The sequence below is a fragment of the Pan troglodytes genome, chromosome 8 (genome assembly GCF_028858775.2).
Source record: "Pan troglodytes isolate AG18354 chromosome 8, NHGRI_mPanTro3-v2.0_pri, whole genome shotgun sequence".
Classification (NCBI taxonomy): Eukaryota; Metazoa; Chordata; class Mammalia; order Primates; family Hominidae; genus Pan; species Pan troglodytes.
Genome location: NC_072406.2, coordinates 66,348,378 through 66,376,009, shown reverse-complemented (window position 1 = coordinate 66,376,009; position 27,632 = coordinate 66,348,378). Strand labels below are relative to the sequence as shown.

The 27,632-nt window shown below is 35.8% G+C and overlaps 1 protein-coding gene across 8 annotated transcripts in view; it reads left to right on the top strand.

Annotated features, from left to right (window-relative positions):
• Nucleotides 1–27,632, top strand: part of PCDH15 (protocadherin related 15) — a 1,753,436-nt gene that overhangs the window by 1,578,929 nt on the left and 146,875 nt on the right. For all 8 annotated transcript variants that reach the window (XM_054659631.2, XM_054659630.2, XM_054659628.2 and 5 more), the window contains 2 exons: nt 14,319–14,459; nt 16,371–16,483. In XM_054659631.2, the coding sequence (XP_054515606.2) occupies nt 14,319–14,459; nt 16,371–16,483 (254 nt within the window). The remainder of the gene's footprint in view (nt 1–14,318; nt 14,460–16,370; nt 16,484–27,632) is intronic.

Genomic DNA, 27,632 nt, shown 5'->3' with positions numbered 1-27,632 from the left:
TGACATGTGACAAAACTTACAAAAACAAACTATAGAGAAAAATTGCCTTTTCAATGAATGGTGCTAGTATACTGGCTAGCCATATGCAGAAGAATGAAACTAGGCCTTTCCTTCAACCACATACAAAATTTTTTTTGATATGAATAAATCACTTATATTTAAGACATAAAACTATAAAAATCCTAGAAGGAAATCTAAGAAATATCATTCTAGACATTGCTCTTGGCACATAAGTTTTGACTCAGTCACCAAAAGCAATTACAACAAAAACAAAAATTGATGAGTGGGAACTAATTAAACTAAAGAGCTTTGCCCCAGGGAAGAGACCATCAACAAAGTAAACAGACAATCTATAGAATAGGAGAAAGTGTTTATGAACTATGCATCTGACAAAAGTCTAATAATATCCAGCATCTATAAAGAACCTAATTCAACAAGCAAAAAACAAACACCCTATTAAAAATCAGAGGACATGAACAGACACTTCTCAAAAGAAAACATACAAGCAACTAACAAACATATGAAAAAATGTTCATCACTAATAATCAGAGAAACACAAATCAAAACCACAGTAAAATACCACCGCACACCAGTCAGAGTATTGATTATTAAAAAGTCAAAAAACAGATGCTGGTGAGGTTATGGGGGAAAAAAAAACACTTATTCATTGTTGGTGGGAATGTAAATTAATTCATCCACTGTGGAAAGCAGTTTGGAGATTTCTCAATTAACCTAAAATGGAATCATCATTTGACCTAGCAATTCCATTACTGGGTATATAACCAAAGAAAAAGAAATTGCTCTACCAAAAAGACACATGCACTTATATGTTCATCACTGCACTTTTCACAATAGCTAAGACATGGAATCAATCTGAGTGTCCATCAGTGGTGTATTGGATAAAGAAAATGTGGTACATATGCACCATGGAATACTATGCAAACTTAAAAAAATGAAAGCATGCCCTTTGCAGCAATATTGATGCAGCTGGAAACAATTATACCAAGTGAATTAATGCAGGAACAGAAAACCAAATACTGCATGTTTTCACTTATAAGTGGGAGCTAAACATTGGGTACACCTGGACATAAAGATGGGAACAATAGATACTGGAGACTATTAGAGGAGGTGGGGGAAGGAGGGGAGCAAGGGCTGAAAAACAACATATCGAGTACTATGCTCACTACCTCGATGACTGGATCAATTGTACCTCAAACCTCAGCATTATGAAACATCGTGTAACAGACTTGCACATGTACCCCAAAACCTAAAATAAAAGTTGAAATTAAAAAAAAAAATAAGAAAAAGGGCAGAGGCGCCTGTGGTCGCCATCACTTGAAAGTTGTGAATAGGTAAACGAATCAGCTAAATAGAAGAATGAAGAGTGATCACTAAGGCAACCAGTAGTGTGGAATATGATATTCTATAACCCATATAAGGAGTGTTCCAGGAAAGATAGAGTGATTAACTATCAAACCTTTAGACAGTTTTCATATAAACAAGGACTGAAAAAATGCTGTATTTCACAAATAAATAGAAATAAAACATATGAGCAAGATGACAAGTGATAGTAATTTATAAAATTTTTAATTTCTAATATTTTAGACAATTTTTAAATCTCTCTTACAAATATATCTTATATAAATAAGTATATTATTACTTAGTTGTATGATACTAATCTTTAAAGTTAAATATATTTTATCTAATGGAAAACAAAAAGCCCCTAGAGATTTGTTTTAAATTGTGTTTAATTTCTGGCTGGATGTGGTGGTTGATGCCTGTAATCCCAACAGGCTGGGAAGCCAAGGTGGGTGGATCACTTGAGCTCAGGAGTTTGAGAGCAGCCTAGGCAACATGGTGAAACCCTGTCTCTTCTAAAAATGCAAAAATTATCCAGGCATGGTGCGTCCCTGTAATCTCAGCTACTTGGTAGGCTAAGGAACGAGAATCATTGGAGCCTGGGAGGCGGAGGCTGCAGTGAGCCGAGATCACGCCACTGCCTTCCAGCCCGGACGACAGAGTGAAACTCTGTCTCAAGAAAAATAAGGTAAAATAAACAAATAAACAAATATATAAATAAATTGTCATTAAATTCAGTTATTATTCTATGTTGGCAACGTTTTCAGCTCACTTTGATTTAGTAAGCTTCCTGTAATAGCATGCTCCTATTTTGAATATTTTATTTCTAAAATACATGTATCCTTCTGAAGGAGACTATGTTACTTTACCAATTAGAAAGGCTCTTCCTCATATCTAAGTATTTGTTGAAACCAAATCTCATTCTGTCTTCAGCAGTGAAGGAGCAATGGCTATGATTTTTTTTCTAAAAATCTTTTAAAAATCTATTTAAATGCTGTGGTCTAGTGGTAATACTGTGTGAATACAGGGAAATAACTAATGACCTCAAGATTATTCTAAACCTAAATAGAGAACACTATATTTGGTTGATGAGAGTACGGAACCAAAGAAGTAATTTACTGGTCAGTAAGAACTTTAAGAAAGTAATTCTGTATACTGCTTTTAGTGTTCATATTAAAGCAATTTTATCACAATTTCAAAATGATATAGAAAAGAAATATATCGCCGTAGTAACGCAATTTTAAATATTGATTTGTTTTTTTAATTAATTTATTTTTTTAATATACTTTAAGTTCTAGGGTACATGTGCACAGTGTGCAGGTTTGTTACATATGTATACATGTGCCATGCTGGTGTGCTGCACCCATTAACTCGAGATTTACATTAGGTATATCTCCTAATGCTATCCCTCCCCCCTCCCCCCACCCCATGACAGGCCCTGGTGTGTGATGTTCCTCGCCCTGTGTCCAAGTGTTCTCATTGTTGAGTTCCCACCTATGAGTGAAAACATGTGGTGTTTGGTTATCTGTCCTTGCAATACTTTGCCCCCGAATGATGGTTTCCAGCTTCATCCATGTCCCTACAAAGGACATGAGCTCATCCTTTTTTATGGCTGCAGAGTATTCCATGGTGTATATGTGCCACATTTTCTTAATCCGGTCTATCATTGATGGACATTTGGGTTTGTTCAAAGTCTTTGCTATTGTGAATAGTGCCACAATAAACATAGGTGTGCATGTGTCTTTATAGCAGCATGATTTATAATCCTTTGCATATATGCCCAGTAATGCGATGGCTGGGTCAAATGGTATTTCTAGTTCTAGATCCTTGAGGAATCCCCACACTGTCTTCCACAATGGTTGAACTAGCTTACTGTCCCAACAACAGTGTAAAAGTGTTCCTGTTTCTCCACATCCTCTCCAGCACCTGTTGTTTCCTGACTTTTTAATGATCACCATTCTAACTGGTGTGAGATGGTATCTCATTGTGGTTTTGATTTGCATTTCTCTGATGGCCAATGATGATGAGCATTTTTTTCATGTGTCTGTTGGCTGCATAAATGTCTTCTTTTGAAAAGTGTCTGTTCATATGCTTTGCCCACTTTTTGATGGGGTTGTTTGATTTTTTCTTGTAAATTTGTTTAAGTTCTTTGTAGATTCTGGATATTAGCCCTTTTGTCACATGGGTAGACTGTAAAAATTTTCTCCCATTCTGTAGGTTGCCTTTTCATTCTGATGGTAGTTTCTTTTGCTGTGCAGAAGCTCTTTAGTTTAATTAGATCCAATTTGTCAATTTTGGCTTTTGTTGCCATTGCTTTTGGTGTTTTAGTCATGAAGCCTTTGCACATGCCTATGTCCTGAATGGTATTGCCTAGGTTTTTTTCTAGAGTTTTTATGGTTTTAGGTCTAACATCTAAGTCTTTAATCCATCTTGAATTAATTTTTGTATAAGGTGTAAGGAAGGGATCCAGTTTCAGCTTTCTACACATGGCTAGCCAGTTTTCCCAGCACCATTTATTAAATAGGGAATGCTTTCCCTTTTTCTTGTTTTGGTCACATTCGTCAAAGATCAGATGGTTGTAAATGTGTGGTATTATTTCTGAGAGCTCTGTTCTGTTCCATTGACCTATATCTCTGTTTTGGTACCAGTATCATGCTGTTTTTGGTTACTGTAGACTTGTAGTATAGTTTGAAGTCAGGTAGCGTGATACCTCCAGCTTTGTTCTTTTGGCTTAGGATTGTCTTGGCTGTGTGGGCTCTTTTTTGGTTCCATATGAAATTTGAAGTAGTTTTTTCCAATTCTGTGAAGAAAGTCATTGGTAGCTTGATGGGGATGGCATTGAATCTATAAATTACCTTGGGCAGTATGACCATTTTCATGGTATTGATTCTTTCTATCCATGAGCATGGAATGTTCTTCCATTTGTTTGTGTCCTCTTTTATTTCCTTGAGCCGTGGTTTGTAGTTCTCCTACTTCACATCCCTTGTAAGTAGGGTTCCCAGGTATTTTATTCTCTTTGAAGCAGTTGTGAATGGGAATTCACTCATGATTTGGCTCTCTGTTTGTCTGTTATCGGTGTATAGGAATGCTTGTGATTTTTGCACATTCATTTTGTATCCTGAGACTTTGCTGAAGTTGCTTATCAGCTTAAGGAGGTTGTGGGCTGAGATGATGGGGTTGTCTAAATATACAATCATGTCATCTGAAAAAAGGGACAATTTGACTTCTTCTTTTCCTAATTGAATATCATTTATTTCTTTCTCCTGCCTGATTGCCCTAGCCAGAAATTCCAACACTATGTTGAATAAGAGTGGTGAGATAGGGCATCCCTGTCTTGTACCAGTTTTCAAAGGGAATGCTTCCAGTTTTTGCCCATTCAGTATGATATTGGCTGTGGGTTTGTCACAAATAACTCTTATTATTTTAAGATACGTTACATCAATACCTAGTTTATTGAGAGTTTTTAGCAGGAAGGGCTGTTGAATTTTGTCAAATGCCTTTTCTGCATCTATTGAGATAATCATGTGGTTTTTGTCTTTGGTTCTGTTTATATGCTGCATTACGTTTATTGATTTGCATATGTTGAACCAGCCTTGCATCCCAGGGATGAGGCCCACTTGATCGTGGTGGATAAGCTTCTTGATGTGCTGCTGGATTTGGTTTTCCAGTATTTTGTTTAGGATTTTCACATTGATGTTCATCAGGGATATTGGTTTAAATTCTCTTTTTTTGTTGTGTCTCTGCCAGCTTTAGTATCAGGATGATGCTGACTTCATAAAATGAGTTAGGGAGGATTCCTTCTTTTTCTATTGACTGGAATAGCTTCAGAAGGAATAGTACCAGATCCACTTTGTACCTCTGGTAGAATTTGGCTGTGAATCCATCTGGTCCTGGACTTTTTTTGGTTGGTAGGCTATTAATTATTGCCTCAATTTCAGAGCCGTTATTGGTCTATTCAGGGATTCAACTTCTTCCTGGTTTAGTCTTGGGAGGGTGTATGTGTCCAGGAATTCATCCATTTCTTCTAGACTTTCTAGTTTATTTGCATAGAGGTGTTTATAGTATTCTCTGATGGTAGTTTGTATTTCTGTGGGCTCAGTGGTGATATCCCCTTTATCATTTTTTATTGTGTCTATTTGATTCTTCTCTCTTTTCTTCTTTATTAGCCTTGCTAGCAGTCTATCAATTTAGTTGATTTTTAAAAAAAAAAACAGCTCCTGGATTCATTGATTTTTTGGAAGAGTTTTTTGTTTCTCTGTCTCCTTCAGTTCTGCTCTGAAGACCTGAAGGTGTTAAAGTCTCCCATTATTATTGTGTGGAAGTCTAAGTCTCTTTGTAGGTCTCCAAGGACTTGCTTTATGAATCTGGGTGCTCCTGTATTGGGTGCATATATATTTAGGATAGTTAGCTCTTCTTGTTGAATTGATCCCTTTACCATTATGTAATGGCCTTCTTTGTCTCTTCTGATCTTTGTTGGTTTAAAGTCTGTTTTATCAGAGACTAGGATTGCAACCCCTGCTATTTTTTTTTGCTTTCCATTTGCTTGGTAGATCTTCATCCCTTTATTTTGAGCCTATGTGTATCTCTGCACATAAGATAGGTCTCTTGAATACAGCACACTGATGGGTCTTGACTCTTTATCCAATTTGCCAGTCTGTGTCTTTTAATTGGAGCATTCAGCCCATTTACATTTAAGGTTAATATTGTTACGTGTGAATTTGATCCTGTCATTATGATCTTAGCCGGTTATTTTGCTCGTTAGTTGATGCAGTTTCTTCCTAGCATCAGTGGTCTTTACAATTTGGCATGTTTTTGCAGTGGCTGGTACTGGTTGTTCCTTTCCATGTTTAGTGCTTCCTTTTAGGAGCTCTTGTAAGGCATGCCTGGTGGTGACAAAATATCTCAGCATTTGTTTGTCTGTAAAGGATTTTATTTCTCCTTCACTTATGAAGCTTAGTTTGGCTGGATATGAAATTCTGAGTTGAAAATTCTTTTCTTCAAGAATGTTGAATATTGTCCCCCGCTCTCTTCTGACTTGTACATTTTTTGCTGAGAGATCCACTTTTAGTCTGATGGGCTTCCCTTTGTGGGTAACCAGACCTTTCTCTCTGGCTGCCCTTAATATTTTTTCCTTCATTTCAACTTTGGTGAATCTGACAATCATGTGCCTTGGAGTTGCTCTTCTTGAGGAGTATCTTTGTGGCGTTCTCTGTATTTCCTGAATTTGAATGTTGGCCTGCCTTGTTAGGTTGGGGAAGTTCTCCTGGTTAATATCCTGCAGAGTGTTTTCCAACTTGGTTCCATTCTCCCTGTCACTTTCAGGTACACTAATCAGATGTAGATTTGGTCTTTTCACATAGTTCCATATTTCTTGGAGGCTTTGTTCATTTCTTTTTATTCTTTTTTCTCTAAACTTCTCTTCTTACTTCATTTCATTCATTTGATCTTCAATCACTGATACCCTTTCTTCCACTTGATCAAATCGGCTACTGAAGCTTGTGCATGCCTCAGGTAGTTCTCATGCCATGGTTTTCAGCTCCATCAGGTCATTTAAGGTCTTCTCTACACTGTTTATTCTAGTTAGCCATTTGTCTAATCTTTTTTCAAGGTTTTTAGCTTCTTTGTGGTGGGTTCAAACATCCTCCTTTAGCTCGGAGAAGTTTGTTATTACTGATGGTCTGAAGCCTTCTTCTCTCAACTCCTCAAAGTCATTCTCCATCCAGCTTTGTTCCATTGCTAGTGAGGAGCTGTGTTCCTTTGGAGGAGAAGAGGTGCTCTGATTTTTAGAATTTCAACTTTTCTGCTCTGGTTTCTCCCCATCTTTGTGGTTTTATCTACCTTTGGTCTTTGATGATGGTGATGTACAGATGGGGTTTTGGTGTGGATATCCTTTCTCTTTGTTAGTTTTCGTTCTAACAGTCAGGACCGTCAGCTGCTGGACTGTTGCAGTTGCTGGAGGTCCACTCCAGACCCTGTTTGCCTGGGTATCACTAGCGGAGGCTGCAGAACAGCAAATATTGCAGAACAGCAAATATTGCAGAATGGCAAATGTTGCTGCCTGATCCTTCCTCTGGAAGCTTCGTCTCAGAGTCGCATCCGGCTATATGAGGTGTCAGTCAGCCTCTACTGGGATGTGTCTCCCAGTTAGGCTACTTGGGGGTCAGGGACCCACTTGAGGAGGCAGTCTGTCCGTTCTTAGATCTCAAACTCTGTGCTGGGGGAAGCACTACTCTCTTCAAAGCTGTCAGACAGGGATGTTGAAGTCTGCAGAAGTTTCTGCTGCGTTTTGTTCAGCTCTGCCCTGCCCCCAGAGGTGGAGTCTACAGAGGCAGGCAGGCCTCCTTGAGCTGTGGTGGGCTCCACCCGGTTCGAGCTTCCTGTCCACTTTGTTTACCTACTCAAGCCTCAGCAATGGTGGATGCCCCTCCCCTAGCCTCACTGCTGCCTTGCAGTTCGATCTCAGACTGCTGTGCTAGCAGTGAGTGAGGCTCCATGGGTGTGGGACCCTCCGAGCCATGCGTGGGATATAATCTCCTGGTGGGCCGTTTGCTAAGACTGTTGGAAAAGCGCAGTATTAGAGTGGGAGTGTACCAATTTTCCAGGTACCATCTGTCATGGCTTCCCTTGTCTAGGAAAGGGAATTCCACAACCCCTTGTGCTTCCCAGGTGAGGCAATGCCCCACCCTGCTCCATGGGCTGCACCCACTGTCCAACAAGCCCCAGTGAGATGAACTCGGTACCTCAGTTGGAAATGCAGAAATCACCTGTCTTCTGCATCACTCACGCTGGGAGCTGTAGACTGGAGCTGTTCCTATTTGGCCATCTTGGAACCTCCTCCAAATATTGATTTACTTGTAAATAGATAGCTTTTATCATTATTCATGGTCCAAAAAATTCCTCTTGACATATATACAGCTATGCATAGAGAGATACAGTAGAATATACATACTATATTATCATGAATGAAGTAGAAATTAATATTTAAAATTTTCATATTGATTTTAAATGTTTTCTATAGTTTACTTTAAAAAATATGATTATTTGAAGTATTTAATTGAAAGAAACATTAACTTATTGGGTATATATAAAAGAGACTTCTGTCTATTCCTAATACAATTTAAAATAAAAGCAAATATTTGGAAATTTAATGTTTGTCTAGGCCAGGTGCAGTGGTTTACACCTGTAATCCTAATACTTTGGGAGGCCAAACTGAAAGGAACACTTGAGGCCAGGAGTTCTGGACCAACCTGGGCAACATAAAGAAATCCTCATCTCTACAAATAATTAAAAATAATTAGTTCAGCATGATGGCATGCACCTGTAGTTCCAGCTATGTATTAATCCATTCTCACATGGCTATAAAGAACTGTCCAAGACTGGGTAGTTAATAAAGGAAAGAGGTTTAGTTGACTCACAGTTCCAGAGGGCTGGGGAGACTTCAGGAAACTTACAATCATGGTGGAAACGGAAGCAAACGCATCCTTCTTCACATGGCAGCAGCAAGGAGAAGTGCCAAGCAAAAGGGGGAAAAGCCCTTTATAAAACCATCAGATTTTGTGAGAAGCCACTCATTGTCCCAAGAACAGCATGAGGGTAACTGTCCCCATGTTTAAGTTACCTCCCACCAGGTCCCTCCAACAACACGTGGGGATTATGAGAACTGCAATTCAAGATGAAATTTGGGTGGAGACAAAGCCAAACCATATCAAGCCTCTTGGGAGGCTGAGACAGAAAGATTGCATGAGCCCATGAGTTGACAAAGTCAAACCATATCAAGCCTCTTGGGAGGCTGAGGCAGAAAGATTGTGTGAGCTGCAGTGAGCTATAATCATACCACTGCACATCAGCCTGGGTGACAACACAAGATCCTGTCTTTAAAATATATATGTGTGTGTGTGTGTGTGTGTGTGTATATATATATATATGAATGATTATTTAAATATTTATTTGTCACATATATAATAATTAAAATATATAATTCATAAACTCATTTACTATATTATTTTAGTTTTTAAAACATAACTAATAAGAGTGAGTTTTATACATTAGAATACTTCAATCATATCTATTATATTTTAGTGGAATAAAGTATTAAAAGATACTTAATAAATGCTAATTCGTAATTTTAAGTGATCAAGTTTATAGCTTTTTTAGAGTACTTGAAATTCTGGGTTTCAAAATGACAATTTTTTCCAAGATTAAAGCCACAGCTATTTTTATAATTTCTTAAAACAATGAATTTGACTTGATTCATTTTGTAAATTTCCCAGAAATAATATTAGGAATCAGAGCTGTTTCCCAAAGCCTATTACCTTTACCTATTATATAGCTTATTTATGCAACTATTTTAAAAAGACTTTGGAAAGAAGTAAAGAAAGGAAAGGAGGGAGGAAGGGAAAGCAAAAAGAAGGGAAGAAGGGAAGGAAGATTTTAGGAAAGGACAGAGAGAGAAAAAAACTTTTAAATATTTTGACAGGAAAGTCTACATCATTTTAGTTATTTAGTATAGTTATCATAATATGTGATATAAAATAAAATGTGCTTTGATAACAAGGGTGATAAAAGAATCAAAATGTTTCTTGCAGGCTAAATGAGTCCTCTCAGGGCCACACTTTCATGATGGTGTGGTAATCTATAGAATAATTGCAATCTTAGAATAAAAAGTTTATTGATGTAGTCACTATGTAACATGTATGTTCATATTTGTATACATACAATCTTATCTGTAAAAATCATCTAGGAAGTTCTAAGATTTTCTGGATAGCAAACTATTTTAGTCATATGTTCATATTTATATACATACAATCTTATCTGTAAAAATCATCCAGGAAGTTCTAAGATGTTCTGGATAGCAAACTATTTTAGGCATCTGAGAGATAGCATTCCATAATACCAGCATGTTTTCTTTTTCATTTTATCAATTACAGGCATAATTCCATATGCAACAAAAATATGTTGGCTTTATTAAAAGTAAGATTCTAAGTATAATTAACTTATTTTATGTTTTTGAGAGCCAATCTGTGATTGTCATAAGTAATTTTAGTCACTGTCCTACAGACTGAATGGGTCCTCATGCTAGCAAAAACTCTAAAAATTTGTTCTTGAAACAGTTGGAGCGATAATTATCCTCTTTCATCATTGACCTCCTGTTCTGGAGGTGACTTGAATTATGTGCTGCATAACTTCTTAGAAAGTGTTCTAAGGCGAGATTTACTAGGGTATCAAATTCTATAGTATCTTTGCCAAGTAATTTTGCTCAATTGTATTGCCACCTTATTTTCCTGGTAAAGGACTATTGCCTTTAAGATAGTACTGAAAAATGTTAAGTTGATTTGTTATTAAAAGACTTCTGTTTTAGTGTGAGCCAAGTTTGTTCAATTAATAACTTTGGCATTTTCCAGCTAAGGAAATTTCAGAAGATAATTCTTAAAGTAGATTTTATTATTTTAAAAATATAGGTAGTAGGGCTGGGCGCGGTGGCTTACGCCTGTAATCTCAGCCCTTTGGAAGGCAAAGGCGAGCGGATCATGAGGTCAGGAGTTTAAGACCTGGCTGGCCAACATAGTGAAACCCTATCTCTACTAAAAATAGAAAAAAATTAGCCGGGCATGGTGGCGGGCTCGTGTAGTCCCAGCTGCCTGAGAGGCTGAGGCAGGAGAATCACTTGAACCCGAGAGGCGGAGGTTGCAGTGAGCGGAGATCGTGCAACTGCACTCCAGCCCGGGTAAGAGTACAAGACTCTGTCTCAAAAAAAAAAAAAAAAAAAAATGTAGGTACTATTAATACCAACTTCTGAACTTATTGTAGGTATGAAAATGCATGTAATACATGCAGTCTGATACATAGTAAAATACTCAAACTGATAGCTAACAACTCTTGTTATTATCGTTATTATTCAAATGCAAGCAAAGTTGCTGACATTGCATGACACTGTGCACCAAGTCCTACGATGTCTTCTGCTAAACCCCCACTCTTTCACAAGCAAATCATATACAAGGTTTGCCATTGTATATGATTATAATAAGTCTGATTCTGTCCATATAGGCCAAAGTTTTTCTAAAAAAATGTGTCCTTGTTTCTATACATCTTCAGTGGGTGAACTGACCATCCACCACTGGGTGAAATCTGTGGTTTATATAAAAATATTATCCCAGAACTGGCAGTTCCCTAACATGCTTTCAAGGTTTATTCAATGTTCTCTATTTCCCAAACCTTGAAATATATGAATACTTTAGATATCAGTTGAAGTGTCTGGGCACCCTCGATGTGTGGTTATCCATTCACTTATTTATGCAAATAAATTTTTTATAAATAAAATTTATAAATAAAATTTTTATAAATATTTTTAAAATAAATTTATAAAATTTTATAAATAAAAATTTATAAAATTTTATAAATAAATAAAATTTATAAAAAGTTTATAAATAAAATTTATAAAAAGTTTATAAATAAATAAAATTTATAAATAAATTTTTTTATAAATAAAGAATTATTTATTCAAATACTCCTTGAGTACATATTATGGATCAGGTAACATTCAAGGTACTCAGCTACAGTCCCTACCCTAATAAAGCTTGTATTCTTATGTGGGAGACAAACAGTAAACAAGTAAATACATAAAATATATGCTATAATTTCAGACAGGGTTGCTGAAGAAAGATAATTTAAAGGGAGTATTAGAGAACGCCTGGAGAAGAGGAAGGTAAATTTATTAGCCAAAAATCTGAGAGATGAGTGTATTGTATTGCCACCTTATTTTCCTGGTAAAGGACTATTGCCTTGGCAAAGACAAGGAGGCAGGAACAAGGAAAATGTGTGAAAGGGAAATGAACAAGGTGAAATCAGATGAGTAGGCAAAAAGATGTTTTTAGGAACAGATTGCCCATACTAACAACTTTGTATTTATTTTTTGTGTGTGTGATGCAAAATCATTGGAAGGGTTTAAGCAGGAGTCATGAGATAATTTTAATACAATGGAAGCAGAAAGTCAATTAAGAGTCTACTACAGAAAACACAGAGGATATTAGAAGACATTAGGGCCTATACTCATTGAGGTATTGGCAGGATGTGATGATGATTTGGCTATGGGGCTTAAGAGAAAGGATCAATGATTACCCCTAGGCTTTCAGATAGAACACCTTAGTAAAAGGTAGAGCCATTATCTATAGTAGAAGAATTATAAATTTGGGAGATGAAATCATTATTCTGGTTTTGAATATGTTTATTTAAAAATAGCATATCTGTGGACAATTGTATGTACTAGTTTGGACTTAAAAGGTTCAGAGTTTAGCCAGATATTAAAATTTGATATTTATGAACAAATAGAAGATATTTTAAGCTATCAGACTGGGAGAGGTTCCAGGGGCCGAGAGTAGAAGTAGAAAATATAGAAGTTCTTGAAACAGAGCCTTGGAAAACTCCAACATTTAGTAGCCAGAAAGAGTGGGAACAAGCAAAGAGTCTGAGACAGAGCACCAGATGGGAAGGAGAAAAGGCAGAATAGTGGAAAAAGGTTAAATAAAGAATGTATTCAAGGAGACAGTGATCAGTGGTGATGTGTAGTATATGAAAGGACTGAACTAACAGAAAATAGGGAATTATACAAATCCTGAAAACTCATATTTATCTCATAGCCCAACTGTAATTCAGGAACCAACATGAGCAACAGATTATTTTCAAGGACAGTCTTGAAGAAAATGGAAATATAAAAAGCAATGTTCTCAGAACTGTTTTTACACCAAAGTGTCAAGTCCAGCCAAATCAACACCCTGTGGGGGGTAATGTTCTTACTTCTTCTTCATCAGAATAATGCCAAATAGGAGTGTTTCTTTCTCTGAAGAGGTTAATGTTGTAATTTAGTGTTTAGGTTTAAAGTAAAACTTTACCACATACTAGTTCTCTGCTCAAGATATTTATTTGACTTCTAGGTTTTAAGAAATTTACAAGGCCTAAGCACTGTAAATGTTACAGTGCTCACCTCAATGTCACCCTACATAGTTCCAAAGGAAACCAATCTGAAACCTAATATAAGTGAGGACAGCCAGCAAAATTTTGACTGTTCCTTTATAATCACTTTGATTCTTTTAAAAACTTTAATTCAAATTTTAATTGTTTTCTTTAAAAGTGACTTTGTTTGGTGTTCCAACTTATCTTGGCCTATCTCTGGAATATTTCAGCACTCTTTAACTTATTGTAAGCCACAAGTTCCTTAGCTCTAAAATGGGTAACAGAGTACACATACATCATCTTTAATGTGGTTCCAGCAAGTGGTAAGCATCTAGCAATTGTTAGCCTCATTAACTTACCATTATTACTATCATCTTCACTATTAATGTCATCTTAAAAGATTGAGCATTAACCTAATGATGTATAGAAATACCTAGCATGGTAATCAACACAGTGTAGATGGTAAATAATTTTTGTTTTTTTAGCTTTCATGTCCATTCCTGCACTTTACTACAGTCCTCTCAAATTAGCCAAGCATGGTGGCACACACCTGTATTCCCAGCTACTTGGGAGGCTAAAGTGGGATAGGAACACTTGAAACCAGAAGTTTTGAGGTTATGGGGAACTATGGTGATGCCACTGCACTCCAGCCTGGGCAACAAAGGAAGACCCTGTCTCTGAATTTAAAAAAGGAGATATTGGGTGTTTTGGGAGGAAGATGTAATTCACATAATTAAAGGAAAGTGGTAGAGAAGATGCCCAAAGCAACCATTAATTTTTCTCTCATATAAATCATTTTAAAATAACCTGTAGTAGAGATACTTCATTGATTCAGATTGAGTTATCATGAAGAAATAATGATCTGGCTACATTTCAGCTCTGAAAGAATGAAAATATGGAAATATGATTTTCACTTCTAAAAGACCATGAATTTTAAAGATCCATTTAATATTATCATTACACTGTGTTTTAACTTGGTAACAGCAAATTAATAATTAATAATTTTATTTTAGGGATTACCTGCAAGTCGTGTGAGGTATAGAGTAGATGATGTACAGTTTCCTTACCCTGCCAGTATTTTTGATGTGGAAGAAGATTCTGGAAGAGTAATAACACGAGTCAATCTTAATGAAGAACCTACAACAATTTTTAAGGTCAGTGTCTCTTTTCATTATGTAGTCTATTTGATGTTTAATTTTTGATAGAGAATTTGGCTTAACAGATGACAGCACATTTTTTTCTTTCAATTTTTCTCCTTTTTAATTTTTTTAAATTACAATTTTTTTTTCTCTTAGAAACTTACAAAAATAGTAAAAAGAAAACCACTTGGTATCTCACATCTTGGAAATAGCTAGAATTTGCGTTTTGATCTCTATCCTCATGATGACATTTGATACAAACACAAATATATAAATATATGTTTTCAAATCACATAGTCTTATACATACTGGTTTTTAAATTCAATATGATGTTGTCTATGCCAATAAGTGACATTAATACTATTATTTTAGTGGTTTCATAGTATTTTACTATATAACATTTTGTTTTTCTTTTTAATATAATACTGAGTTGCTTTATAATTAGACTTTCCATTTTTTGTTACAATAAATGCTATCATGCAACTACTTGTATGAATATCATTTTTCCCTTACTCACTTTTTTAAGATAAGTGCTCTTGATATATTACAATCCTAGAAAATTTGAAAAAAAGACCCCTTATATGCATTCTTCATCTTTCCTGAGAGTATCCATTTTCCTAATACCACTCAATACTGATTGTTGTTATGTTAATCTTTGCATATATCTAGGAAAATATCTGTATCTATTTGATTTTTTGTCAAATTTTACTTTTCTTCAAATATTAATGAAACAGAACATATTCCCTCTTTTGTTTTTTACATATTTAAAAATATATTTGACAAAATAATGCCTGTCTCTACCTGGCAAGGTATTAAAACAATAATTTGCATTACCATAAGTAGACAATTTTATTAAGTGTTTGAACATTTCCATTTTTAATAGTTACTTAGAATAATTTTTGTCACTGTGAATTAAGTCTTTGACTCTACAGTAGGGAAATAGCTTTATCAGTTAACCACGTAAGGATCAGTGAGCACTATGTCTCTCATGATTTTACCGCTGTTTGGAACAGCTGATCAGTTTGTATATTAGCATTAACCCAAAGGTCAATTGTGGCTCTCAGGATGATCCTTTGTTACAGTCTTCTGTGATCTAGGTTGAATTAGTTTACATTATTAACCTGCAGCTTCCAAAAGAATTTATATTCCAAAGAAGCACATAGTTCTGAAAGTATTTAACATGTCTTAAAGTAAACATAGAATTACTTTGATGTAATGTAGGTTATTAAAGAAAACAATCAATTATAAATCCTATTGCAGTAATAAATAATGTCAGACATCACATCTCAACACTAAAGCTTTTTCTTAGTTTTCATCCTTTGAACAATTTCTGCTATACCAAATGAACTTGGCCTTATAATTTGTTTTTAAGAGATAGTATACCAAAGAATGTTAAACTATAAAGATTTCCAATTTTATCCTCTAGAGTAAAGTATTTCTGCCCTATAATCTCAAAAACAACTAATTCACTAGGAAAATTAATTTCTTTTTTGAGCAAGATAATTAGCTTTTTATGTGTCTGAATTTCACACTTCTTAAATAAGTGTATTGGTGCTATAAAATCATGTGTATTTACTGTGGGCCCCAGTGGAATTATAGAAATGAGTCTTTCATTGGAGAGATATAGTATAATATACTTGTTTTACTGGTAGTTGTTTTTTAATCATAGAGTTAGTTACTTCTTTGAGTATTCTCATCTAGCAAGTGAAAATAATAACATTTATCTGGCTGGATTATTGTAAAGATTAAGTGAGAACGTAGTATTTTCTAGCATAGTGTCTGCCACCTGGTAGGCAGTGAGGAAATGATCATTGCTTCCCCTTCTGGAACCAGAGAATCCAATAAGTAAAAACATACATATAAAAATTATGCTGTTACGCTGTTCTTACTTATAATCTTTAACATGAATTTTTATTGCTTTTTAAGTTGGTGGTGGTTGCTTTTGATGATGGGGAGCCTGTGATGTCCAGCAGTGCCACAGTGAAGATTCTTGTCTTACATCCTGGTGAGATCCCACGCTTCACACAGGAGGAATATAGGTATTGACTTCTGTCCGATTTTGAAATACATGAAATGTTTAGGGCATTTTTGAAAGGAGTCTCTCAAAATTGATGTAATATGAATTTATGAGTAGACTTCCAATTTTGGTTTAGGCATTTCTAAATTAATATAAAATATATTTAAAATTTTTAAATGGTTAATATGACAATTTAGTATAAAATATGTTTTAGTAATGGTTTAGTGAATAATGGATACTTTTTAAAAATTAATGCAAACTTATTAAAATACAACATTATATTTTGGGGTTTCAATTCTAATTAATGATCTGAATGGTGAGAAATAGATCTTTAGTTTCTCATTATTGCCGGGTGGAACATTTCATTCAATTTCCAATTTTGGCATGCAATCTGCAATCATATTTTCCATCTAATCAGCGTGTATGTGTGTATGTGTGTACGTTTGTGTGTGTAAATGTGTAGTGCATGTGTATATATATAGTGTGTATATATATATAAATGTGTGTGTATATATACTGTGTGTATACATAAATTTATATATATACTGTGTGTGTATATATATATACACACTATATATACACATATATAATACATATACATTTATATATATACACTATATGCATATACACCAATATTATATATTATAGTTTATGGTTAGTATATATACTGTTTTAGTCAACTGAGGCAGCCATAACAAAATACCATAAATTGGGTGGCTTAAATGACAGAAAATTCTGTTCTTTTTTTTTTTTTTTTTTTTTTTGAGATGGAGTCTTGCTCTGTTGCCCAGGCTGGAGTGCAGTGACGTAATCTCGGCTCACTGCAAGCTCCACCTCCTGGGTTTGCACCATTCTCCTGCCTCAGCCTCCCGAGTAGCTGGGACTACAGGCGCCCACCACCATGCCTGGCTAATTTTTTGTATTTTCAGTAGAGGTGGGGTTTCACCGCATCAGCCAGGATGGTCTCGATCTCTGACTTCCTGATCCACCCGCCTCAGCCTCCCAAAGTGCTGGGATTACAGGCGTGAGGCACTGTGCCCTGCCACAACAGAAAGTTATTTTCTTATTGTTCTGGTAGCTGACAATCCAAGTTTAAGACCAGGGTGTCTGCATGGTCAGGTTCAGGGTCTCTTCTGGTCTTAATAGGCAGCTGCCTTTTTGCCATGTCCTTATCTGGAGAGAGAGAGAGAAAGCAAGCTCTCTGGTATCTCTGGAAACAAATAACTATATGAAAAATATAATACACTGTGAGAACACAATGGTAGAAATAAGATCACAGTATTGAGGAAGCAGGCTAAGGGACACTTAACTATGTTTGAACATGATTAACACAGTTTTAAGTTGTAGATTGAAGGAAATGTAGAGTTTAGTCAATCCAAAAAGATATAGATGGATATTCCACACCAAATAATCAGCCTATGCAGAAATATAAATAAGGGGTGTGGGAGTCTACATTAAATTCCATAATATTTTAGTAGTTTAGTCTATCCAAAGAAAAATTGAAAGTTGGATGATGATAATAATTGAGGATAATGAAAAATGAATATTTCAGGTAATGGAGAACTTGATCATGTTCTAGGATGATTTTAGTGTTTTATACTTTCTTAGAATGAATTAATAATTTTAAGCTAGAACAGCAGCTAAGGTACTGAGGAATAAGGTAGGTGAGGGAAACATCTGCAAGCACTTAACCCACTGAACCAAGCAGTTTCATCCTCTCATACAAAGCTGCATTTAGAAGAATCTACACAAAATTAAATTATGTAATATAATTACCAGAAAATCTTCCATAGCATGTATGTAAATCATCGAGATGTAAACCATATGTAAAACAAATAAGAATTCTTGTTTAATCTGTTTTAAAAGGTTATTCTCACCCACATGTACATTATTATCTATTATTTTCCTTTTTTTCTGACACAGTAACCTGTGCTTCCAATCCTTTGGATTGGATTCCAATTCTTTGCTATGGAATACAGTAGTCCCCTCCTTATCCACAGTATCATTTTTCACAGTTTGTTGCCCGAGGTCAACCGTGGTCAGAAAATATTAAGTGGAAAATTCCAGAAATAAACAATTCGTAAGTTTTAAATTGTATGGCATTCTGAGTATCATGATGAAATCTTGTGCTGTCCTGTGCCACTCTGCCCTGGAGCTGAATCATTCCTTTGTCCATTGTATCCAGGCTGCCCATCAGTCCCTTAGTAACTGTCTGGGTTATCAGGAAAAAAAAAAAAAAAACATAGTAAATATAGGCTTTGGTGTCATCTGAAGTTCCAGGCTTCTAGTGGACGTCTTGGAGTATATCCCCCATAAATAAAGGGGGACTCCTATGCACAGTTTTCTGTTTTGGAAGAACTTCTCTGAACATGTTAATTTTGGAGTTCTCAAGAACAGGACGAATATAAACTCACTTTGTTTCTCACTAAATTATCTAGATCAGGTGTTCTCAAAAAATATACTTAGTCTTCTAAGTGGATCCAAAAAAACGCTCACAGTTTTAACTTAAAATTCCCATCTGTGTTCTTCAAAGCCCCTTGCGGCAAGTCTAATTATCTTTGGAAACTCCAAGAGAAGAAAGTGATATATTGCTTAAACTTCCTCTTCAAATAAACTTAAGTGGTGTACTGTTTCTCTAGGTTTTCATTTAGAGCTCATTTCCTTGTTAATAGAAATATGCCTCTAGACTTCTCTTTTAGCTAAAATATTGTGGCATTGAGGCCAAGGTCATAAATTGAAACAGGGCATTGCTTATTTAACTTTCTTTATTAAGTTTCTTTGCTTAACGCCATGTTTTAAAAATGCGAATGTGTTGTTCAACATATAATTTACCATTTCATACCGTCTCTGCATAGAACTATTAACTACAAATAGATTCTCTTAATAAAGTTGTTGTTAACTTAGAGAGCAAAAGTTAGCCAATTATATGGTACTAAAATTAACAACAGTCACATGGGTACATGTGGGAGAATTTTGATCTTCCAGAATTCTAACAATTACAAAATTGCCCTTGATCATCCCAGTTCATTTGTTATTCTGAGTTATAAAGAGAATTTGGTAATCTTGTTGCATCCTACTGTGTATTAATAATATACACAACTGCACACACATAACTCCCAGAGAGGCTAAGAATCAGTATCTTGATCATAATGCATTTAGTAGTACTTGAGTACTTAAAAGGATTAATTTTTTATCAAATAACCAGAAAATTTGAAAAATAAATGTTATGCCAAATATGAACAAGGACACTACTTTTTGGATAAATGCAAATAATTGAATATAAATGTTTATATAGGTCTAAATTTGAACCAAAATTTTAACTGAACTATAAAGAAACTTAAGGCTAATGATTATCATCTTCAATTATCTCTTCATTCTTTTTGAAGACCATTGAGGAAATACATAGCAGTATCTGGATGCCTCCTAAATCCTTTTTCTCACGGGCATATAGCTGGATTACATTTCCTCTCCTTATTAACTAGGGATGAATTCTGAATTCTGCCGTTTGACTGATTTCTGGCCAAAAAAATATGGAACTAAGTGGTCTGCATCATTTCCTGAGCAGGCTTAGTCCTATTAGCTACTGTTGTTTCAACTAATATAAGTTGTTCAACATTTTATTAGTTTCCAACAACTAATCGCATAATTAATTAATCATATTTAAAAGTCATTCTCATTCATATTGCAAAATATGAATATATGAAAATATGAAAATATTCATGGTAGAATATTTTTATTTCTGTATGGTATTTTCTTTTAATATGTTCAATTGCTAGCTTTGGCAATATGCCTATGCCATTTCAGGCTGCTTTAGAGGCCAACACACTTTCCTTTCTTAATGAAAAAAAGTGAAGCACAGAATGGTTTCTGCCAACCTCATATGCCTCATTCCTTCTCTAATTTTTTCAAATTCATTTTACTGCCTCAACTGGATGCACATTATTCCCAGAGATGCTAAATGACATTATTAATTTTTGATTATTAGGATGGTCTTTCGTGTTGGGATTGCTCCTAGTGAAAAAACTTCTACTTCTTGTGATCAAATTTGGGGGAAATATAAAAATGATAGCTCAAGATTTATGTTCTTTGTAGGGTGTAGGGGAAGGTAATGTGTTACAAATGGAAAGCAGTAATCTAGCACTGTAAGCTGAGGTACACATGGCTTTTACATCTCAGGAATGTCTTCATTCCAATACTTGTGTTTGAATTCCATAGGAAAAATTAGCATTTAACAAATGATTAGGTATAAAAGAGAGATTTTAAAGATAAAGTATTTATTTATCATAGAATGTTTAACTGAATTATTGACCCATACGTCCCCCTTCTGTCACTGACTCCGTTGACTTATTTCTATTAGACAGTCATTAAATCATTAAATCTCAGGGTAATCAGACTGAGTTAGGGTAGTTTAGGTCACTGTAATAGGAAACCACCAAATGTCAATGGTTTAAAGTTCAGGGACCTGGGACAACTCAGGGGTCACCATTTTCAACACTCTATTTCAAAATAACTCATTATTACCATTTTAGTCAGCAGAAAGGGGAAACCAGACAGAAGTCCACATCTAGAGATTTCCTTAACCAAGTGAGGTGAGAATTGCACATTTCAGTTCAGCTCACATTTTGTTGTGAGAATCCAGGTACGGGTCTACCTTTAGCTCTAATTAGGGGAGAGGAATGCTGTTCCTTGCTAGGCAACTGTGTCCTAGTTCAACCTCAATTGTTGAGGAAAAAGGGGAAATGGTGTAGGTGAAGACCTAGCACATTAAACATGTGATTGTAAACAATTTACAGATTCATAGATTTTAATTGCCACAGTGATTTTAAAATGACTGATTAGTTAGAATGCACCATGGGGTACATGAGCTAATGATAAAATAGAAACATTTTTACATTTAAATACGCGTTAGTGAAGTAAATTGTTCTTAAAATATCAAGAGAATGAATATTTATTTTTTTAATTCAAAGCAAATCTCAGATTAACATTTCTGGTTGTTTTAAAAATCTGTATTTTTAGTGATTTCAGTTTAATGAGTCTTAACATTACATATTCCAAGCCAAACCTTTCTGGACTTCAAGCTAAAGGTTGAATATTTTATACAATGAATTACTTTCTCCAGTTTTCTGAGAAGTTTCAGTGTCTTGGTCACAAAAGTAAAATATAAAGAAAATAAAAATGAAAGCATAATGGCAAAGTGTAAATTTGAGTTATGAGCTGAAAACTAGCATTGTGAAGACCTTGATCAAAAATGGTTCAGAGGTCGCATTTACTATTTGGCATACTTTTTTCAATATACCAGTTCTAGCTAGACAGAGAAACAAAATCCATTGTTCTTTTTTTAGAATTGAAAGCACTTCTATGTTGTTCTATTGGTAATTGATTAGTTGCTGGAATATAACAATAGACCTATCATTGTCTTCTTCCAAAATTGTAAAATAACTAAATAATAGACACAAGTAATAAACACCACAGTAAGTACTTTAATATTTACTAAAGGAAAAACCTACTGGTTTGCCTGTGAAGTTTTGATGACAGATAATTAGTAGGTTTTCTGACTTATGTAAAAGTAACAACATAATAAAAAGCCAACCCCTCCTTCCACATTGTTAATCATGCTCTGCCTCTGTTTCATTTGCATATTTAAAAACTTCTTTACAGCCGGGCGCAGTAGCTCACACCTGGAATCCCAGCACTTTGGGAGGCCTAGACGGGCGGATCACGAGGTCAGGAGATTGAGACCATCCTGGCTAACACGGTGAAACCCTGTCTCTACTAAAAATACAAAAAAATTAGCCATGCATGGTGGCAGGTGCCCATAGTCCCAGCTACTCATGAGGCTGAGGCAGAAGAATGGCATGAACCCGAGAGGCTGAGCTTGCAGTGAGCTGAGATTGTGCCACTGCACTCCAGCCTGGGTGACAGAGCAAGACTCCATCTCAAAACAAAACAAAACAAAACAGAACAAAAAAATTACTTCTTTACTTTCTGCTAATGCTCCCTTAATGAAGTTTGAAAATTATTCAAGAATTTTACAAAGACAACCCTATACTCAATAAAATAAATTAGGTTGTCATTATTTAAAAACACATTTCTCAAGGAAAATGATGTTTTTCTGGTTTATAATTTATAATATTAAGATATTTTATATATATTGGGAAAAGATTTGATTTTTTTTTTCAAATCCTGTGAACTGATGTTATTTCCTGGTGGCTGGCTTTCAATAATCATTAAGGGTAGGAGTAATCACATAATGGGAAGAAAATTGCCTCATAGAGATATATGTTTGCTTTTATAATGGCCAGAGTTATAGCAGATAAGAATTACTATACACTTGATTCTCTTTGCTTTGTTGGGCTGTTATAGTAATTGAAACAGACTCATTTTATTAATTTCTTGACCTTTTCACATCAATCTTTTATGGAGTCACTTAGGTGAAATGGAGGATCAAGACATTGTGTGCTTCATTTGTCATTAATGGACAATTGTTCTATCCAGAAAACAATGAGTTCTTCTTAAAACTTTTGAAATATATATCTCTTCATACTGTATACTATTCCTTTTGATGACAACAGCGACCTGTCTGGAGCATTTGCTGCAAAGATGCTGGCTGCACCCAGGGAAGCACAGCTGGGGCTATGCACTCTGCAGAGTCAGTGAGAGCTGAGAAGAGGCAGGGGCCCCACCCACTTCTGAGTTGGAGGGGCTGGAGCCCAGAGCTCCCAGGTGCAGGTGCAATCACCCAGCTGAGACTGTGGACCTGGGCCCCCCTCCCGCTGCATGCTCAAAGTGTGTTCTCCCAATGCCTGGCCTCTCCCTGCTTCCAGGGCCTGCTCCAATTTCAGAGCAAAGCTGTCATCAAGCCCCGAGCATTGTCACCACCTGGCTGTGTGTGCCCACACTCATCTGGTGCTGACATACCAGCCCCTTGCCACCTCAGCCCCCTCTGGACTTTGGGCACCAATGAGCATGGGAGAGAAGGTGGGGCTGGGGGTGGCCTGGAGCAGGCCTGCAGGAACCTCTTGGGCACAAACAGCCTGGGTGCCATGAATGGCAGCAGAAGGCAGACAGGCTCCTGGGTGGAAAGGGATGGGTCTGGTGAAACCCCACCTTCTAGCCAAGGATTGCCTGAAGGCTGGTGCCCAGCCTGCCAGTTCCCTGGACTGGAGTGAGAACTTATGGTGCTTTCTCCAGGCTGCCTATGGCTGCCCATGGCTGCCCATGGACCAATCAGCAATATCACTTTCTCCCTTCTGAAGCCCATAAAAACCCCAGTCTCAACCAGACTCAGGCAGACATCAGGACAACCTGCTTGAGGATAGGAGCTACCCACTCTGGGTCTCCTCTCCACTGAGGGCTGCAGACATCGGGACAGCCTGCCTGCATATAGGAGCTACCTATTTCAGGTCTCCTGAGAGATGTACTGTTGCTCAATGAAGCACCTCTTTGCCTTGCTCACCCTTCGGATGGCCATATACCTAATTCTTCCTAGATGTGGGACAAGAACTTGGGACCTGCTGAATGGCGGGACTGAAAGAGCAGTAATACCAGCAGGGCTGAAACATGCCTCCCCGCTTGCCACATTGTGGGCAATGAGAAGGAGAGAAGAGAAGCGAAGTGGCCCTTCAGGGATCCCAGACCTAGGAGCTCCCTGAACCAGGGCTATGACACCCTCTTTGGGACTCTGGTTTCTGTTGTCTCCAATCTACTGGGTGCCAGCACGTTCTCCTCATCCAGACATGGGTGCCCTCAGTGGAATCTGCTTGCAGTGCACCAGATCCAGCCACCGGCTTGTATGGAGCTGGCATCTGTGCTGGCACCTGGAGCCGCCCTTCCCACCACAGCAGCCAGTGTGCCTGGCTGTGCACAGTGGTGGACCCCGCACTCACTCTCATTCCCACCTTGCTGCTCTGCACCTGGCTAACCCTTGGCAGGCATGGGATCTGGGCCGGTAGAAGAAGCCAAGTGAAGCCTGCCAGGCTGAGTGGGTGAAACAAGCCCAGTAGGCCTGAAAAAAATTCATGCAAAGGTGCCACCAGCCACAGAGGCTTCCTACTGGAAAAGCAACATCCCAAGGATCCTGTGACATTTTCTACAACTGTAAACAAACGTTTGTATATTTTAGAAGCATACACACGACCAAAAATCTCAAATTGTAACAAATCTTCCACATGCATTGTTTCTCTTTTATTTGGTTCCTTCAGTTTCTATTTTTGACAAAGATATAACAATGATATTCATGTCTTAGAATTTGCATGCCCCATGTGATCATTCTTCCTTCTTGCTCTACTATCTTTCCTTGAACAAAGAGCTAAACAAAGAGTTCCTAAAAAGCGAATGGCATTTCTTCATTCTTTATTGTTGAAACATCCTCCACCTCTCTTTCTCAAAATTATCTCCAACTAGCTTCATTTTTTGGGGGGGGGGGGGTGGGAGGGAAATGAATTAAGTCCGGGTAATATCCCTATTACACAGAAATATTCCAATGATAAACTTTGATTTTTTAACCATTCAAGTGATTAGGTAGTTTCTTCATATCTATTTACAATTGCATATCTTTGTTTAAATCATTTTCTACAATTTGTTTTTCATTAGAAATTGAGAAAAATGTGTTAATCTTATTCATAAAAATTATTTTCTCAAATTCACATTATGCAATGAATGAAATAGACTATAGAGATCATTTAGTTGGCCTAATAATCATTTCAATACTTGACTCCTTAAGCAGCCCTTAGGAACTATGTCCTTCATACAAACATAAACAGATTTCAGTCCACAGTAACTGGGACCTTGACCAATTGTGCTTCCTGTAGTTGAAGATCTGAGAGGCATACTCTCATTGTCACTGCATGTTCATATTTACTAAGAGATTTTCGGTCAATTATCTCTTTATATATTTTAGAAATTAGTTACAATGTCAGAGTCATTAAATTCCTTTTATATATCTTTCATTTAAACCCTACAGAAATAGCAAAATCCTAATAGTAGTTCAAACACATACTACTTGAGATTACATTGACTCCCGTAGGTGAAGTAAGTTAGCCTTCTGAAGAATGAGAATGACATTTGACCTTCATTTCAGGATGATGGACTAAGACTTATACACACTGAAATTCACTTGTCATCAGTTTTAAAAGTAAATATCATGAAAAGGTCAACACGTCTGGAATAGATCATAGAGTCTAAATGTGAATATTGATTTTGAGTGGGAAATGCATTATATTACACAATTTATCAAAAAATTTGCCAAATACAATTAATTGCAAAATTTTCAAAGATATATGCCACCTATATAGGTAGGCCTTTGTTATTTATTTAAAAATGGAAATGTATCAACTTGAATATTAACCATTGCATGATTTAGTGTCACATTCATGTTAATTTTTAAGATTTGTATATTTGCAAGTGTAATTTCCATAACAACCTAAATTCAAAATTTATACTGGTATATATATAATAAAAATAAGGGCAAATATCCCTAAGTTATATTTGTTAACCTCTTAAGTTGATATATTGCTAAACTCAGAGAATATACTGTAAGTCCTTTTCAATTTCTATTATTATTAAAATTTAATATATCAAATTCAAAATCAGAATATTATACATGTGAACATTCTGAAATTTTGAAAAATTTTAACTCTTTCTTCAAAAGATAATCTTACCACTTTCTCTGTTAAAATAAAAAATTGCTAGTTGGTTGATTCATACGAATTAGTTTTGTAATAAATGACAGGTTGAAAGTTGTACACAATTTATACTTAAAATAAGTTTCTCAAGAAGCTTTATATTAAAGAATAAAATTAGAGTATGTTTAACAAAGGATTAGCATTATACCTCTTGATATACAAAACAGAAAAAGTATAATTTATAATCAAGGCATTCATTTTTGTAAACTATGAAAATGCAAGTAATATTATCACAGTGGCCAAAGAAATAGCAAGTGAGCAGGTCTAGTTAACATTTCATTATTAAAGAGAATTAAAATTACCTTATGTTGAGGAACACAGCTATCATTTTTTTTTTCTTTTTAGAGACAAGATCTCATTCTGTCTTCCAGGCTGAAGTGCAATGGCTCGGTCATAGCTCACTGCAAGCAATCTTCCATCTCAGCCCTCAGCCTCCTAAGTAGCTGCGACTTTAGGTGCATGCCACCATGCCCAGCTAATTTTTTTTAAATTATTTTGTAGTGACAGAGTCTTGCTATATTGCCCAGGCTATCATTCTTATAAAACCTTCCAAGTTTGGACTTACAGATTTTGAGAAAAGATTTTAATAAGATGAACAATAGTTTGGAAAGAATGATTTGTCTTGATTGCAAATAAGTTAATGAAAGCTGTCTGAAGACTATTAAAATAATATAAAACACGCATATGCAGAGAGCATAACTCGATTGCTAAAATTGTTTTCTATTTTAATTTAGATTTGTTGTCCAATGTAAGAGCTGGTTTTACCTGAAGATAGCCTTTCCTGTCTTTTTATGGCACTATTAAAACCTTGCCTCAAACATAATAGGTTTCGCCCATTTAACTATTGACAAAATGATTCTGACAATCTTTCATTACAGTTTTGATAGGTTCCCTTTGCACCTACATGGAATTTAATTTCTCTTTCACATTTCCAAGGTTATACACATTTTGGCATTTGCTCATGTAGCAGAGTGAAGCAAGTCTTCCTTCAACAAAGGACTCAAGTCCAAACAGTTCAACTTACATCCACTGTTTAGAATTTAGCCCAAACTTTTCAATACAAAGAGTGATTTTATACGTCCCATTATTTCATTATATTGTATCTATGGGAAATTTTGATCCAAGTAAAACATATAGTAGGATACATTAATTTTATTTTATTAGTAATCAATGCAAACATATTTGAGACAAAATAGCATACTAAATGGAGTCCTATGGTGATGAGTCTGGAGAAGTAGGGAGAGTTGGACTGTGAAGGGACTTACTGAGTCATACTAAAAACTTTGTTCATTATCACAGAGAAATTTGAAGACATTGAATGGTGTTAAACAGGCAAATGACATATGCATATCCTCTTAATGGAAGTCACTTTGTGCTTCCACAATCTCCATGGAAAGTAGAATTTTATACTATTTAAATCTTGTTTCAAAATCATCACATTTTTATCACCAATTTATAATGATAAGTCATTCATTTCCCAACTCCTCC